Below are 17,162 nucleotides of genomic sequence, written 5' to 3'. Positions count from 1 at the left end.
GAGTCTGGGAGATTGGTGGTTCGAATCCCTGCCAAGTCATTCCAAAGACTTTAAAAATGGTACGTGCTGCTTCCATGCTTGATGCTCAGCATTTAAAAAGGATAGAGCACAGGCAAACAACCATATGTTGGTAATAATAGTGCAGAGTTTAAATGGTCTAATGGCATCTTGCATCGAAGTTCCTTTTAAGTATGCAATTCACACAATCCGGTTTTGCTCGACTCATAAAGCTCTCCGTGGGCTGGCAGGATATCCTACGCAACAAGAGGTATATGCACTTGCCTTTGAATTGTCAAGTCTGGGTTCGAATCTCGACCCAATTATAAACTGTCATCCTGGTATTTCTCATGCAGGACGATTTATCAATGTGTGAACTCTCCATCAGTAGAACATTAACCTGGAGGACCCGTCTGCCAGCATTGGTTGCTACTTGATGTTAAAGATCACATGGTGTATTTCGTGAAGAGCATACAAGTTATCACGGGCACTCTGAACAAATTCCAAATTCCTGCGCTGACTGATGGGAAATAAAATGACAAACCACACAGCAGAAACCTTGCCAATAAACTGCTTTGGCAGCACCAATACCCTGTCAAGAGCATGGTACATCAATGATGAGGATGAAGAAAGCTCACCAATACCCGACCAATGTTACATCCCACCTCTAAACCCAGAAGAAGTTGTTCACCAAAGCTCTTTTCCTCCTTCACCATGCAGTGGAATGCTGGACTGTTAATCTCTTCAGGAAGAAAGTATCTCGGAGAGGACTGCTTAAATAAGATTATATTTCTGTACATGGATAAGGGTAACAGCTCATAACCTTGTTAAAGGCTCTCAGATATCTGAGCTGATGTTTGAAATACCTGAGTGATGATCAAATTAATAAAGTTCCAAGGCAAGCTTTTATGCAAGGTTCAAACAAGAAATACAGTGGTCTGTAAAAGTATTCACCCCTCCTCCAAAGTTTTCACATTTTGATGCCACCTGAGCTTATTTCATGATACTTTCAAATCAAACTTAATATATAGAGTCTTCCCAAACTACTCCATAGTGATCAGGCTAAAAAATGCTGATAAAATCTGAATAAGTTAGATTAACAGAGAAAATCAGATGATTCTCAGTTGCATAAGTATTCAACCCATGACCAAATTAACCCGAAATAACTTCACGAGCAAATTATTTGTTTGAAAGGTTACAAAATACATGTAATAGGTTTCACCTGTACTGTATGCCATCAGTAGTTTAACTTAAAAAAATAAGCTCCCCCAATTAATTATCTAAGGAGTTTTAAGGTGCAACTCACTTGGTCAACCAACAAGGCAAACATGACGACCAAGGAGCTTTCCAAATAAGTCAGACATAAAGTGGTGAAGGAGCACCGTTCAGGAGAGGGTTATAATAAATCCATTATTACGAAGTGGAGGACGTATCATACCACCCAGATCCACCCAGATCAGGTCGTCCATCCAAACTCAGCAGCCGGCAAGCAGGAAACTGGTTCGGGATGTCACCGTACATCTAACAATGACTATGAAAGATCTGCAAGGCTCTATGTCCGATATGGGGGTATGGGTTCATCAATCACCAATATCCTGTTCCCTTCACAAAGCTGACCTCAATGGACAGGTGGTAAGAAAGAAGCCATTACTGAAAAGACACATCTAAAAGCTCGTATGGAGTTTGTGAAAAACCATCTTAATGATACTGCAAGCATGTGGAGAAATGTTTTGTGGTCAGATGAGACAAAAATTGTTGAACTTTTTGGTTGAAATTCAAAGCGTTACGTCTGGCACAAACACTGGACATCACCCAGTCAACACCATCCCTACAGACAAGCATGGTGTTGGCAACATCATGTTATGGGGCTGCTTTTCATCAGCAGGGATTTGCAAGTTTGTCAGGATAGAAGGGACAATGGACGGTGCAAAGTACAGGAGAATCCTTGATGAAAACCTGTTTGAGTCACCGACAAATCTGAAACTGGGTAGGAGATTCACATTTCAGCAGGACAGTGATCGGAAGCACAAAGCTAAAGCCACACTGGAGTGGCTGAATAAGAAGAAAAGAAATGTTCTTGAGTGGCTCAGTAAGCATCCTGACTCGACCCACAATTGAACAATTATGATGAGTCTTGAAGATTGTCGTCCATCAACGATCCGCATCAAACTTGGCAGAACAAGAGCAATTTTCACGTGAAGAATGGGCAAAGATCTCACCATCTCACTGTGTAAAGCTGGTTGAGATCTACCCAAAAAGACTCATAGTGGCCATTGCTGCAAAAGGTTCTTCCTCCAAATACTGACCTCAGAAGCTGAATACTTTTACAACCAGTGAATTTTGATTTGTACATGTTTTTTGTGTTTAATGATTTGTACACCCTCCTTCAATTATAACAGTGTTTAGTTTGATCTCTTCAGTTATGAATCAAAAAGTTCATTTGGAAAAATTGTTTCTATATCATTCTTAATCTACTATAAATGGATGATGATGATGATGGTGTGTGTGTGTGTGTGTGTGTGTGTGTGTGTGTGTGTGTGTGTGTGTGTGTGTGTGTGTGTGTGTGTGTGTGTGTGTGTGTGTGTGTGTGTGTGTGTGTGTGTGTGTGTGTGTGTGTGTGTGTGTGTGTGTGTGTGTGTGTGTGTGTGTGTGTGTGTGTGGGGGGAGGAGGGAATGTTTTTTGTGAGTTCTACTGGAGCTTTCTGAAGTGGAGTGTGATACACCGAAATGATCGTTATGATCTACTGAGTTGATGAGGCCAATTAACTACAACTAATCCAAAAGAATTCCCATGTTTTAAATGCACGCCATGTCAACCTTTTGAACCCTGAGCTCCTTGGACTTTCAGCTCCTCCACATGGGCTTCCTGGAGAAAAATCCAGCGACTCGGGTAGATAGAGGTTTGAATTGCGGCTGGTAAAACAGCCATTGGTGTTCAAAGGATTAAGGTTTACAGAGCAGCTTAATAGGTCCTACCATGACATGGCATTATAATTACAAAATAAACAACAACAAGAATGATAATATTGTAACAAAGCATATATTAATTAATACTAATAATATTAACACCAACAATTAAATAATAGTGGTATCCATCTATCGAGACCACACTCTGTGCAGAGCATCGGTGCTGCTTCACCAGTCTCCTTGGCTATTGGGCACAATCCTGGTCGGGTCACCACTCTGACACAGAATACGAGCAAGCTCGCCCTCATTTTGCTGACCTCAGAAGGATGACAGGCAGAGTCAACCCCACCTGGTATTCATTCAACAGCCGAGTGGGATTTGAACTCAGGATCCGAGGATCCCAAGCCCACCACCTTAACCATTAAGCCAACATCCCAAGCCTACCACCCTAACCATTAAGCCAACATCCCAAGCCCACCACCCTAACCATTAAGCTAACATCCCAAGCCCACCACCCTAACCATTAAGCCAACATCCCAAGCCCACCACCCTAACCATTAAGCCAACATCTCAAGCCCACCACCCTAACCATTAAGCCAACATCCCAAGCCCACCACCCTAACCATTAAGCCAACATCCCAAGCCCACCACCCTAACCATTAAGCCAACATCTCAAGCCTGCCAGCCAAACCATTAAGCCAACATCCCAAGCCCACCACCCTAACCATTAAGCCAACATCCCAAGCCCACCACCCTAACCATTAAGCCAACATCCCAAGCCCACCATCCTAATCATTAAGCCAGCATCCCAAGCCCACCACCCTAACCATTAAGCTAACATCCCAAACCCACCACCCTAACCATTAAGCCAACATCCCAAGCCCACCACCCTAACCATTCAGCCAACATCCCAAGCACACCACTCCAACCATTAAGCCAACACCAGGCATAATATAGTAGTATCATTTGGCAATAATAATGATGAATGTATAATCCCCACCCTGCCCCAAGAACATCTGGGTTTGGTGAAAAGGTAAGCTAATACTCCAGCAGTACAGCAGGCAGGTATGCTACAAGGCTGTGAAGACCAATGCAAATTTGGTCCAATGGATGAACGAGCCCACTAGTTCATCTGAATTTGGCATTGTTGGTAGGGGGTGAATACTTTTGCAGGCCATTGTACATTTACAAACAGAGGTTTAACCAGATAACTGCAAGGCCATGTACGGTTGCTTGAGTGGTTATAAACAGTTTATTGGATGTTATATCTGGGGGGTGTCTGGGTTGGTGGTGACGAAGGGGGAGGAAGGGAGGCGGGGTCTTCCCAGCGTTAATAAAATGCTAAGAATCGGCATTCCTAAGGGCTTTGGTCGGTGGGTTGAGGAAAGGAACAACATCTTTGGAGGATTTGTCAGAGGGTGGGGGATTTGCTGAAGAATGTTGGGCATGTTTGTGGGGTTGGTTCTTGGTAAGCACGGAATGGTGTGGGTGATGGGTTGAGTGCAGAGTGTGCTGTTGGTGGTGGAGGTGCAGAGGGGGTAGGTGATGGACTGAGTGTGATGGGTGTGGATGTCAGTCTCAGTATGGTGAGTACAAGTGGGAGTGTTGGTGACTAGTGGGGTTGTGGAGTGTGTGGGTGGGTGTGTGACGTGTAGTGACTACGCTGGGGTGTTTCAAGTGATGGTGATGGGGTTGAGGTTGGTGCAATTGGCACAGGGATTTCCATACACCCCCACCCCCCTTGGAGGAGTGTCCCCCCCCCCAAATTCACCCAACATCGCCCCCCCCCTCCCCATGCCTCTGTGAAAACCATCACATGCAGCATTGCCATTTTATTATTTTTTTCCAAGTACATCTCGTTGGTTAAAGAAAGAAAGTCTAGTTCAGAAAAAATCCATTCACTTGCTAGTTTGAAATTTAATTGTGTAATATTGTAACGAAAGTGACCCAAGGGATAAGAAAGGGTTAAATGCATGAGGATAGTTAGTTATGTCCTTAAACATGTGTTTAGATAAGTGGTTTTTGTATTCATGTCTAATTTGGGGTCTAGTCTCTGTAAATTACTGTATTCCCCAAAAAGATGGCTGCTTGTGCATTTGATATTAGCAGCAAACTTCTCTGGAAGACATGTTGAAGTACAAGCTTTGCTCAAAGAAAAGTGTAATCCTAATCTCTCCTCCACACACTGCAGAGGCCATCGACTCTAGCTCGTACTTGTACGGGCTGTGGAATCTTCAAAAGACATCAAAAGAGCCATAAATTTAACATCATAGTTATATTGTTGTTTTTTTAACAAGTCCAGAACAACTGAATGTCCAGGACTGAATTTCCAACAATTACATCCAAGGCATCTGTTTTGTCCTCTTTTGTCCTGCAATAGAAGCTACACTTGGATCAATCAGAGAGATATCCATTGAAAATGTATAATAATAATAATAATAATAATAATATGTTCCCTCACAAGGAACTTTTGACGAAGGAGACGGCCATTAGGCCCGTTAAAGCCTATGCTATTATCCCCAACCTATGGTTTTTGTCCATGCTCTATCCTTTTAAATGCTGAGCATCAAGCAAGGAAGCAGAATGTAACATTTTTAAAGTCTTCGGTGTAGGTTCAGGAAGAATCAAAGATTTCAGTCTAGTAGTTGACTAATGAAAGCCTTTATGTTGAATGCCGAAGTGATGAGGATTGTACAGTACTATTCCCAAAGAAACTGCAATACCACGTTTTATTAAAATCTACACTTTATATGCCTCCTTATGAATAGCTTACAATGTCACAAAATACCACAAGCTGTACTTCATTCAAAAGATCTCTAACCTAGTTATTAAAGAGTGGAAGGAAGCTGTGGAAAAACGCTCATTTTTCATTCCAAGGAATTTTGTGACTGCTCAGGGAGATGCAGATCGGTGGATTAGAAAAATTGGAAATGGAAGTTAACAGTTTGTGAATCAGTCCCGCACACTTGGAACCCAGTGTCATCCCAGAATATCCAGTTTTCCATCGAATGAGCTTTGTTTGCCATTGTTCTGAAGTATTGGGGATGATAGGTTAACAGGACAATTTGTAGATATGGATACTTGCATTTGAGCTGTCGAGTATATGGGTTTGAGTTTCGATCCAGATATAAACTGTCACCCTGGTGTTTTGCATGCAGGGTGATGTTCCAATGTGTTGGCCATATTTCAGATGGGCGTGAAGCCGGATGGACCCGTCTGCAAGCATTCGTTGGTTGCAGACATTCAAGATCCCAGAATGTCTTTCACAAAGAGGAGGTGAGTCACGTTTCAAATTCCTGCTTCACCCTACAGGGGGCACTGCATCAGTAGCACAGCTCTGCACCTTGCGATGATGCAAAATGAGCAGGCACTGCTCCACCCACAAGTGAATGGATTAGCAGCAATATGATAGCACAACTGCTAGCATGCTCAATTCCCACTTGGTGGTGCGCTCGATTTTTAGGTGGCTGATCCTGGGTAAATCTTGACAACAAACTTCAGTCTGGTCTGATTTCAACAGGGGCCAGAGCACATGCTGAGCTTCACAAGGTGCTTCAGAGGAGACTTATGGAAATATAGTTTGCAAAAGTACACCTTTAAACTTATACCCAAACAGGTCATGTCCCCTCATATCATCCCAGACAATTAAATTGCATAATGATAACAGATATAACTGATTGTGACGTTGAGTGTGTTCTAATGGTATATTGATAACTGCTTATAGGTTAAAGTAATTTATTATGTTCGTACCATATCCTGATGCTGTGTGGACTGTGCTTCCCTGCTGACGGACCTCTGGTAGGTTGTACCTGTTACTATGTTTGAGCCTTGGTAGTAATTGCTGAAATCGATCTATCCAAGTTCTTCCCGACAGCTTTGATCTTTGTTCCTTTTACACTTTTTTTACAAAGCTCTTTACTCGCAAGTTGCCCGTGTCTGCACGGAATTCTATACAGGGTATGGATGAAGGTAGCAAAAATGCAAATGGTGTCATCGAGCCAACAAGCTGGGAGCAAAAATTTGCATTTATTGCCACATCTGATGCATTCTCAATGCTCTAATAGCATTGAGGTGTTCCATTTGAAACTGTTTGTTCGATATATGCAGCTTTATGATGCCTCGAGTCCGTAATAAAAATTTGTATCGGTGTCAAAGCCAGTGACCAATTGCAAATTAATAGTAGGATTCATTCTAATTCTTGCTTTTTATTTTCTCTTTGTTCATTTTCCTCTCTTTTATTCCTACTTTTACTCTTGATTACCTCTGCCACCGAAGGTGGATATAGGTTATGTTTTCATCCCTGTTTGGCTGTTTGTCTGTCTGCGAGGAGGATATCTCAAATAGTTATGGGTGGATTCAAACGAAACTTGGTGGACAGGTTGGGTATGTGACAAGGCCAAATCGTTTCGATTTGGGTGAACCTCCAGATATGAGAATTTTTTAATTTTTTTAAGTGATTCATGTGAGCCTTCACAATTGAGAGATAGGGACAAAACGATATACAGCATAATACGATGTTAAAAAAGTTGTGAATGGGTTATGACAAAACTAGGTGGATGAGTTGGGTAGGTGACAATAACAAGCCGATTTGATTCTGGTTCATATCCGGATGCAGATCCAGCCTATCATTGGGATAAAAAACTTAAACTGTTCAACTTGGCGGAGGTACGCCCTCTACCGAGTGCCATTCTAGTTTCTCTCTTTCTTTATCTATCTGTCCAGAGACAAGTGAATTCTTACAAAAATATATTTTGTAAGGCTCACTTTGGATGGGTCTGGATGAGTTTGAGGGTAGAGGGAGTAGCTACTGAAACTCGAATCCTGTCCAGATTCCTCCTGATGACTATCTTTGCTCTTTGCTTATTCAGGTTCCTTCTGATGACTCCAATGCAGTATTTGGTCTTTCATTTGATAACATCAAATTTAATTACATAGATAATGTGGATATGACCAAGTGTAGAAATGGTCCAATTGGGTTCTTCCTGTTCCTGTTTTCTTGTTAGTTGTCCAAACAGACCACTCAACTACCTATTTGTCGATTATAAAGTCAGGTCATTGTTTTTTTCAGCAGAAGTACATTGAATGTGAAATGGTCAGAAACAAAAACCACATCATCACTGATCACTAAAACTTGTGAAACAGAAATACTTTGAGTTGTTTTGCAAATTGCTTCTGTACTTCCAATTAATTGGCAAGTATCTGAATTGTCTCCAATAGCAGGAGTACCCGGCATTGCCCGGTCTATTTTTTGTGGGAGCCGAAAACACTTCCCTACACCCACAAAGGAATAGGGTTGGGGATTATTTAATGCTACCTTTCACATTGCTACAAAAGCTTACAGAATAATGTGGTCATGAGAAAAGCCAGTGTCGGGACCAGTTATACAAAGCATCATATGAGAACTACCACAATGTGAGTAGTTAAGAGAGAGATGGTTATTGCAAATATTGCAAATGGATGTTTATTATAATTTACATGTGGTTGTTGACGTGGTTAATTTCAATCCTAATAAGTAATAACTCATGTAATTTCCCAGCACATTAAGCACAAACCTAATGTACACATATCTGGTTGGCCAAGTAAATAAAGCAAACTCGTTAGGCAACTTCCTCTTGTAAAACTATGCACTTTGAAAACCCATGAGCAGTGACATTTGAGAAATTTAGCGCCTCAAGTATATGGAGCTGATCTTTTACTAAATAACCTGGCATCAACTTGTGGATGTGCTGGGTCTTGTGTTGCACACCCATGTGTTTATTAAGCACACTAGCAAAGAACCCGTCCTTACAGATGATGGGTTAATTCCCCCAAAATTACGGATAGGTTAATTCTCTCACTTTTATGTCCATTGTGTATTTTATTACCCTTGCTAGAGGAGAGGGCATTGCATTTGGGTCCGGTTTTTTATCTGTCTGTCTCTCAGCACAGGACGTGCATATGTATATAAACTTATGTGCTATCGAAATGTGAGTACATAAATTAATTACATTCTATTGGAATGTGAGTACGTCTCTTAATTACGTACTAATTACACATTGGAATGTATTAATTATGAATTACATAACGCATCAACACACAAACTCCATAAAATTTAATACACTACACAAACCACACGAAACCAAGCAAAAATCCTGGTCAGGGTTTGCAATCTCCGATTGCTCTTTCATGAATTGTATGAATTGTAATATTATCAATTACATGAATTGTAATACCGCTTTGCTTCCACCAGGTGGCGCTACACAATAGGGTACACATTTAGAGAGAGAAAAGTGATCGGATCTTCACCCATGGGATTATGAAAAAAAAATTCTTACCGCGTAAAACCTTCCCTGCACATCCCGAGTACAACCAGCAGTTTTCAACGAATTCCATCCAGTGGTTTAGGAATGCATAGAAAACAAACAAACCCAATAACAAACAGACAAGCCGGTAGGCGACGAGGGATCCGCTAGGATCGAAGCACTGGATACGATGCTTTTCATTCTGTCTGATCCACCGACGAAGATTCATTGCCAAAAGACGTATTGGTTCACACACAATTGTTCCTCTGCCTGGCAATTTTTTCCTATTGCGTATTTTGACAACTGGCACTCCTCATAAAAAAATGACGGTAAATAGACACCCTATTTTTGAAGGACTACCATTTGAAAAATAAAACCTAAATCAAAAATCGGCTCAAGTGAAATTTTCTAAATATCTCGAAGTGTTTAATTCCGAAGTCTCGTTTCTCCACATTCAAAACTGTAGGACAAGTACTGAAAATAGTGAACGCGGTTTTTCGGCTGCTGCATAGCAACGGGTGGTTGCTTAGGCCTAAGTCACATTTGCTCTACGGCGAGGATACGGCGGCCGTACGCCCTCTGAATTGACAGAAACATGCGGTGGCCGCAGAGTTTCTGCGGTGGCCTCAGGGTGGCCCTACGCCGTTTGGCTATATTTTATAGGCCGTAGGGGTCGCCGTGAAATTATAACATGGAGTTATAACTTTTTTCATTTCTACGTTCGCCGTAGCAATTCGACAAGCCGAAACAAAAGAACTGGAAAAAAACCCCCACTCGTTACCGTCCATCTGGCCACACGTTTGCCTTAGGGCCCCCCTGCGGTCCCCCTGCGGTCACCTTGTGGTCGCCTTGCGGGCAGCTTGCGGGCAACTTGCGGTCGCCTTGCAGGCACCTTGCGTCTGCCCTGAAAATTCTATGGCTGCCACAGAAACGCCCTAAGGTCACGGTGAGATATCAAATCAAAGACCATACGGCACCCCCACATTTTCGGTCTCCACAATTTATAAATACGCCGTGCGGCTACCCGAAAAATAAAAACGTGACTGCGACATTGTGTGACCGTGGAAATACTGCGGCCACCCTATAATTGCTAGTGGCCGTACATTTTGTAGACCCCACGGCAGCCGTGGCAAATGTGACTTAGGCCTTAGCAACAAAACTCAAACGCCCACATTCCCAAACCATATGGCACCTGTTCGCCAAGTTTCATCGAAATCGGTTTGCTGGTTTGTGCTGTGGAACCTCGCGTTGCAGACACACACACACACACACACACACACACACACACACACACACACACACACACACACACACACACACACACACACACAGACCGACGGAAAACCCGACAATAAGGGATATCTAGCGAATCCAATACTTCTTATGATTAGCTCTGGCTTTCAGGATTAACAGAAGTAAGTTACAATGGTCATCAGATACACAGCAAAACATCGATTTACCAACGCTTCGGATCGACAAAGCAGGACAATTATGCACACTCGATCAACATGAGTGAATTATTGCTGAAGGTGACGCCACAAGGATGAGATGCATTCAGTAGAATTGGGTGTCACTAAAAAATAAACTCAGATTCCATCTTTTCACCACACCCATAATGAAATGGATAATTATATTACAGACACTCCTCTTCATGTTTAAATACCTGCTGGAATGCAACAGTGCAATTATGGGGAAGAGAAAATATCAAAGCACTGACATGCATGACAACCATGATCAACACATGATTTTGCACGACAACTTGCTAAATGGCAGTAAAATCGGTCGTTATTTTTATTATTATTATTTTCAGTACTATTAATAGTATTATTCACCATGCTTTATACATGTACATATATCTGGTTGCCAAAGTCAATAAAGCAAACTCGTGAGTCAACTTCCTCTTGTGAAACTTTGGGTCGGTTTATCTTCTCTACGAGAGACAATCCTGGACGGGTCTCCACTCCGACACAGTCACGTTACACAGCATCATCTTGTTTATTGAAATCCAGGCAATGAATATTGATTGCACGCTCAAGAAAAATATCAGGTGCTTTAATTAAGCTCCACCCTTTTAAATTTAAACTTGCCCTTCGATGCAATTAAACTCTGCCCAAACATCAAATGCATGGGCTCCAAAGGATTTGGTATAAAGGTGGACTTTAATTAAATCAAAATCAAATTTTCAACAGTGCTGTACAGCCTCTCAATATTCGAGTTAGTGCAGGCACAGTTGAAACCCCAAGAATGAGAATACGCCTCAGGATGTCTGACGTTTATTATCCTGCTGCTCTAGCTCGGGCAGAATTTCTTGGCAAACTTCTTTTATAACTTCACAAAAGCATTTCAAAACATAAAAGTACACTCTTTGAATTTAATTTCGAACTTCATGCATACATGCAGTACATATCACCTTGTAGCCAAACAATATATTACAGGGTGGTCCATAGATACCATATATATATATATATATATATATATATATATATATATATATATATATATATATATATATATATATATATATATATATATATATATATTCTGAAGTACCAGACTCTGTTACACAGTATTGGAGCTGGCAAAGCAGTTTCCTGGTGAAGGTTATACTGAGTGGTTTTTGCCTTTACCTTCCCAGTAGTAGTCAGGGCAGGAATTTGGAATTTGGCCATGATACTGGCAATAGCTCACTTTTCTTCTTAAAGGACACCGAGTGGTCTTTAACGTCCACCAACTAATGTCGGCAGAAGGATCTGAGGATAACATGCATCCGAGGAACGGCACCCTATATATATTGTTATATATAGGGTGAAATTAATCACCCTATATATATTGTTGTTGTTTCCCGCCGGCGCGTCACCACGAGCACGACCCTTGATGAGGCAGTGGGGCCGTCTCGGCTCGATCGCCCAGAATTTACAGATCGCCGGCCCGGGTAAGCCCGGGTCGACGGGTCCTGGTTATTTTAGGACCGAAATACGCCAATGGGGAGATCACGTGGGGTAGGATTAATTGCCAACTTCAACTTACCTAAGTACCCACGTGATCCAGCTACCGGATTAGTTCACCCTCGGCGGAATTTGTACGGAAGCGAGCCGCTTAAGCGACCCATCCCGTGTGCGTATCCGAGCAGTGATATCGCCGAATTCCTCCGGCCCAATTATTTTAGGACCCTGGCAATGGTCCACTAAATCCCTCACACGCAACATGCTCAGTCAATGAAAGAATCGACACGACGAGCTGAAAACATTTAACAATTGGGGTTTATTTATACAGTAATCGGGGAACGAGGGAAGCACGCAAGAGCAGAACTATACGGAATACAATAAATGCAATGCAATCATTTACCGCACACAAAGCACTTAACAGTTCTCCACTTGTTAGACGGGCCCACAGACACACGTACGCACACACACACACCCAATAAATGGTGGCTGATGTCTTTAATAAGGACTTCAGCTCGGAGGGACAGATGAGCTGAAACCCAGAACCTATCTCGAACCTCTCCACCTCGTGTGGTCTTCAAGCTGTTCAGACCCGGGCTCCAGCGAGGGCGAGCTGGATCTAATCGACGTGAGCCGCGATCCTTCCCGAGCTCCAGCAGATCCCCTCGCGTTTCTGAACACGTGCTGGTGAGACGAGGCGCCGATCCTTCCCGTCGATGCGTCGCTTCCCCGAAGAACCACCTCCAAGATGAGGCCAATGAGTCGCACCAAGCAGAGAACAAAGAGCTCCACGAGCCAAGAAGAGCCAGCCGAACCAGGCCACGAAGCAGAGCAACAGGCTCGAACCAGCTCGACCACCCTTGAACCAGGCCGACACTCCTCGACCACCAGGCCAAAAAAGAACCACGACTACCCGACCAGCTCCTCCGATGAACAACAACCAACAAGCTCAAGCCGAGCAATCAGTTCAGCTCTCTTTCGACGAACCAAGCACGAAAAGCGAACCACCTCTCTTCTGAACAAAGCCAGAGCCCAAAAAGCGAACCGAGCCAAGCAGAACCAAAAAGCCTTCTACAAGCCAAGCCAAAGCAAAAAGCTCTCCAAAAAGCCTCCTCCCTAACCCGAGCCAAGCAGAAGCCGAAGCTTACTGAACCAGCCCTCTCTTCTGAACAAAGCAGAGGATCTCTTCCTTATCCTTCTCCGCCCCTCCCCCGCTCCCGGCGTGACTCATCCCCCGTGCCCACACAACCGCGGGTGGGAGGGAGTTGCTTACGTCATGAATCACGGGACGGGAGGGCTCTTCTTCCTCTTTGCAGAAGAGGGGGACGGGCGTCTTCCTTTGTGTTGTGATCGCTCCCTAACTATTAAATTAAATCACAGCGCACTTTATCGATTTCTGCCCATTAAACAATGGAAGGTAAGCTATATATGGAACATGCACTTATCGACATAACTGAGCTAAAGGAACCTGTATGTTGAGTGCGATCGAATTCCAAATTCGTAACACTACCCCCTACCCTTTTTACAGACTCGTCCCGAGTCGTCAAATTTTTACGTGACCAGCATGTGTAAGTTTTCCCCGAGTACGTTTTACCTTCGGATCCCTGAGTGCGACATTTCTTTATATGTGTCCTAAAAATAAATAACCTCATGCGCTGCGTAACTTACTAAACAAACTCTCACAGACTCATTCGGACAAGTTAACGAAAATTGCCGGTGCTAAAACAAACATGCAGGTGGGGTTCAACTTATCAACAATTTTCATTTAACTTATCCATTACATTATACTAACCATGGCCCAGGACCTGTGATCTGTGAAAGGCAGGGTTTATTCTAACGTGCAGTTCTACCCCTTTTGTGCAGTTATAAATTCAAAAGGTGCAGTTGTAAATCCAGACTTGTGCAGTTGTCAATTTGTTCTTTGTTTGAATTTGCATGGCTAGGGTGTCATAAACTAGGAAGGAACCACAATAGACGTCACTAATAGTCTGATAGCTGACCAAAACTTTTTTTTATTAACCTTACAATATAATGCAATCATACATATTACATAAATCATAATATATGACATAGACGACCACATTTCACATTACAAATTATATCTTAAACAGTGAGGATTATCAAACGTATTTACAGTAGATGTGAAACCACAAGTGGTTGCTCATAGTCACACAAAAAACAATCATAAACCTGAGCCTGAGGTTGACTATGACTAACATTAGAACCAAGTTTCAGATAAGTCCAACTCGCTAGCTGTCTTTGGCATGAGTAAGATTAAACAAAATCTCTAGAACTTAACGAAAATGAACATTTGAATCTGTCCAAGTAAGCAAAACTGTAAGAAGTTAGAATTTCTTGACCTTCTTCTTAGGTGGTACCTCCACCTCGTCAGGCTCGTCATCCTCTACTTTGTGTTCTGCTTCTGTGAAAACTCCCTTGAAGTAGACTTGAAACTTTGCTTTGTCATGGCTTTTGTTTCTGCGTGCCTTTGATGACAGCCAAATCATAACCGGGAGGGATCCTGGGAGGGATCATTGAAGCTGAAGCTGTGTGACTTTCTGTAAATCACTACTCTCATGGGGAAGGAATTTGCAGATAGAGACAGCTTCTTGCCATCTCCGTACACCAGAATTAGTAGACTGCCAATTTTGTTTGCAAGGTCTTCATTTGCTGTTGATATTAATTTATCCAAATGAGAGACTTGCGCAACTTCCATCCTGGAAAGTGAATGTAGTCTTTGTTTTTTCATGACTTGTCTGTGCATTTCAGATTTAACATGAACATCTGTGACAGCTTTTCGGTACACAGTTCCTCTGGGTAGGGTGATAGGAGGTAATTTCCCCTTTGGCGCATACCTTTTCACAACATGAGACTCCTTCATACAAGGATCACAGTAAACGAAGTGTCTCCCATGTCTGTGAAGGTGGACAAAACATCCTTGATCACTGTTGGTTGTAGATGGATTTGAGTTATCTGCTGGAGGGTCATTTGTGTTTTCACTACCTTCAGAAGTACTTCTTTCCAATTCGTATTCTCTTGATTCATCTTCTACACTTTCTGTATCTGCCTCAGACTGTTTGTCTTCATCTGCAGCTGTTGATGTACCTGGCATGGTATCATCATCCTCACCATGTTTGGATGCTGCACCACCAGCTGGACTAAACCATTTCCTGATATCCATTCTGACCGATGACCATGCCTGTCAAAAAAGAATTATATAAATTACCTCACATATACTAAAAACAGTATCTATTTGTTTATTTATTAACTTACTTATTTATTTAGTTTTCAGTCTATTTGTGTATATATATATATATATATATATATATATATATATATATATATATATATATATATATATATATATATATATATATATATATATATATATATATATATATATTGTTGTGGTTACCAAATTCGCAAACCACCATTCAGGTCCCTTAGGTGAGGTATCTCGGTAAGTACATGTGCAGTTAGGCCCAAACCCGTTGTCTAGTGGGAATACATGTCATTTATGCGTGCTGCGACTCTTCAGGATAGCCGTTTTTCTTTTACTATCTTTAATTTGGACCAACCGCCATTGTTACAACCACAACATCAACCACCCACCGCGGCGCCGCTTCACGTCACACCTCGCAACCGTCGCATCGCCACCGTTCTTGCGCCGCTTGTGGGTACCGGTGTTGGACTCGTGCAGGGCGCGCGCCGAACAGCGTGTACAAAACCACGGATTTTCCACTTCAAAAACGGATCAAAAACGACACACGCCCACTTTTGTTCCGTCCAATCGGTGAGCAAGGGGCGATTTGGCCCCGCCCCCAGGGCGTTGGAGGGCGATCGATATATGCAAATTTATGGATCAAAAAGCATTCACGCCCACTTTTTCTCGGGCCAATGGGGAGCGAGGTGAAAGGTCGAAGGGAGGGGGTCAAAGATGAGAGAGCGAAGCCACGGGGCTGATATAAGCGACCGTGTTCGTCAGTCAAGAAACAGAGAGTTAAGACTTCGCGGGCGGTGGAGTTGGGAAGAAGGAGCAAGAAGGAGCTGGTCGTCGTCGTGTGCGTTGGAGTCGGAGCGGAGGGGACGGAGCTGTGGAGAGGCGGCGAGGGCAGACGAGGGGGTGCTCGCGTCGTGCAGGGAGCTGCACCCCAGGGAGGCCGACAGCGCGACCTGGCCGAGGTGGAGACGCTCGTCGCAGGACTCGAGGCAGAGTAGGAATCCTCTATACCCCGAGCATCAGCAACCCCCTCCTGTTCCCCCCCCCCGCGCTGAGATAGTGCGACCAAGGGGGCCCCTTTCCCACCCCCTACCAGACACTGTCCGCGAGGCCCGCGGAGTTGAGGCACCATCGCCGCTCCGCGTCTCATCACCAGACGGGTAGGCCCGACCCGGTCTCGGCCTCAGGCCCGCCTCATCCTTGAGGGTGTTCTCTTTTCTTTTGTTTTTGGGAATGTGTGTTGTCGGCGCCGTCTGTGAAGTAAAATTGTATAAGTGTTGCCGTGTGCTCGCGTAATCGGTATTAGATCTGCATTGTCGCATTTGCTTTTTGTGGAATTGAATATGTGTGCTTTCCGTTCATCGCGAATAAATGTGCTTTGTGTTGAACTGTTTCCCGCTTCGCTTCGTCATTTCTTTCATTGAATCCTCATCTTGCTTCACGTAAAGGGTTGGTAGTGGGCTGAATACGCCCGATAATTAATCGAACCGTCGAGGTCGACGAATAACACCGCTCGGTTATCCCGATAGTACGGAACGGGTCGCTAAAGTGGCCCGTGTCCGAAGTCGACCTGCGGCGAGGTGCGACCGCCCGGTCTACCCTCCGTGTGGGTACTTAGGTAGGTCGAATTTGGCGAGCAACCCTATCCCACGCGGGGGCTGATTGGCTCGATCGCGGTGAGACCGAAAGGTCCACCCGTGACTGGTTCCCGGCGTTAGTCCGAGAGGGTCACGACTGGATTGTCCGTCCGGTGGGCGACGTGCCGCGATTCGAGTTACGTGGCCATCAGCACGCCGGCGGGCGCGAATCCGCAAC

The 17,162-nt window shown here is 43.6% G+C and overlaps 1 protein-coding gene across 4 annotated transcripts in view; it reads right to left on the bottom strand.

Annotated features, from left to right (window-relative positions):
* Positions 1-17,162, bottom strand: part of CCDC40 (coiled-coil domain 40 molecular ruler complex subunit) — a 191,596-nt gene that overhangs the window by 59,795 nt on the left and 114,639 nt on the right. Inside the window, exon 1 of one of the 4 annotated variants that reach the window (XM_085885113.1) lies at positions 14,488-15,430. The exons of the other annotated variants lie outside the window; for them this stretch is intronic. Within the exon in view, the coding sequence (XP_085741239.1) occupies positions 14,488-14,634 (147 nt within the window). The 5' untranslated portion in view covers positions 14,635-15,430. Of the gene's footprint in view, positions 1-14,487; positions 15,431-17,162 lie in introns of those variants that run through there. 4 annotated transcript variants of the gene reach the window in all.

Source organism: Eptatretus burgeri, chromosome 6, assembly GCF_056783735.1.
Source record: "Eptatretus burgeri isolate ZD-2024b chromosome 6, Ebu_testis_v1, whole genome shotgun sequence".
Classification (NCBI taxonomy): Eukaryota; Metazoa; Chordata; class Myxini; order Myxiniformes; family Myxinidae; genus Eptatretus; species Eptatretus burgeri.
This window is presented reverse-complemented; position numbering and strand designations above follow the sequence as displayed.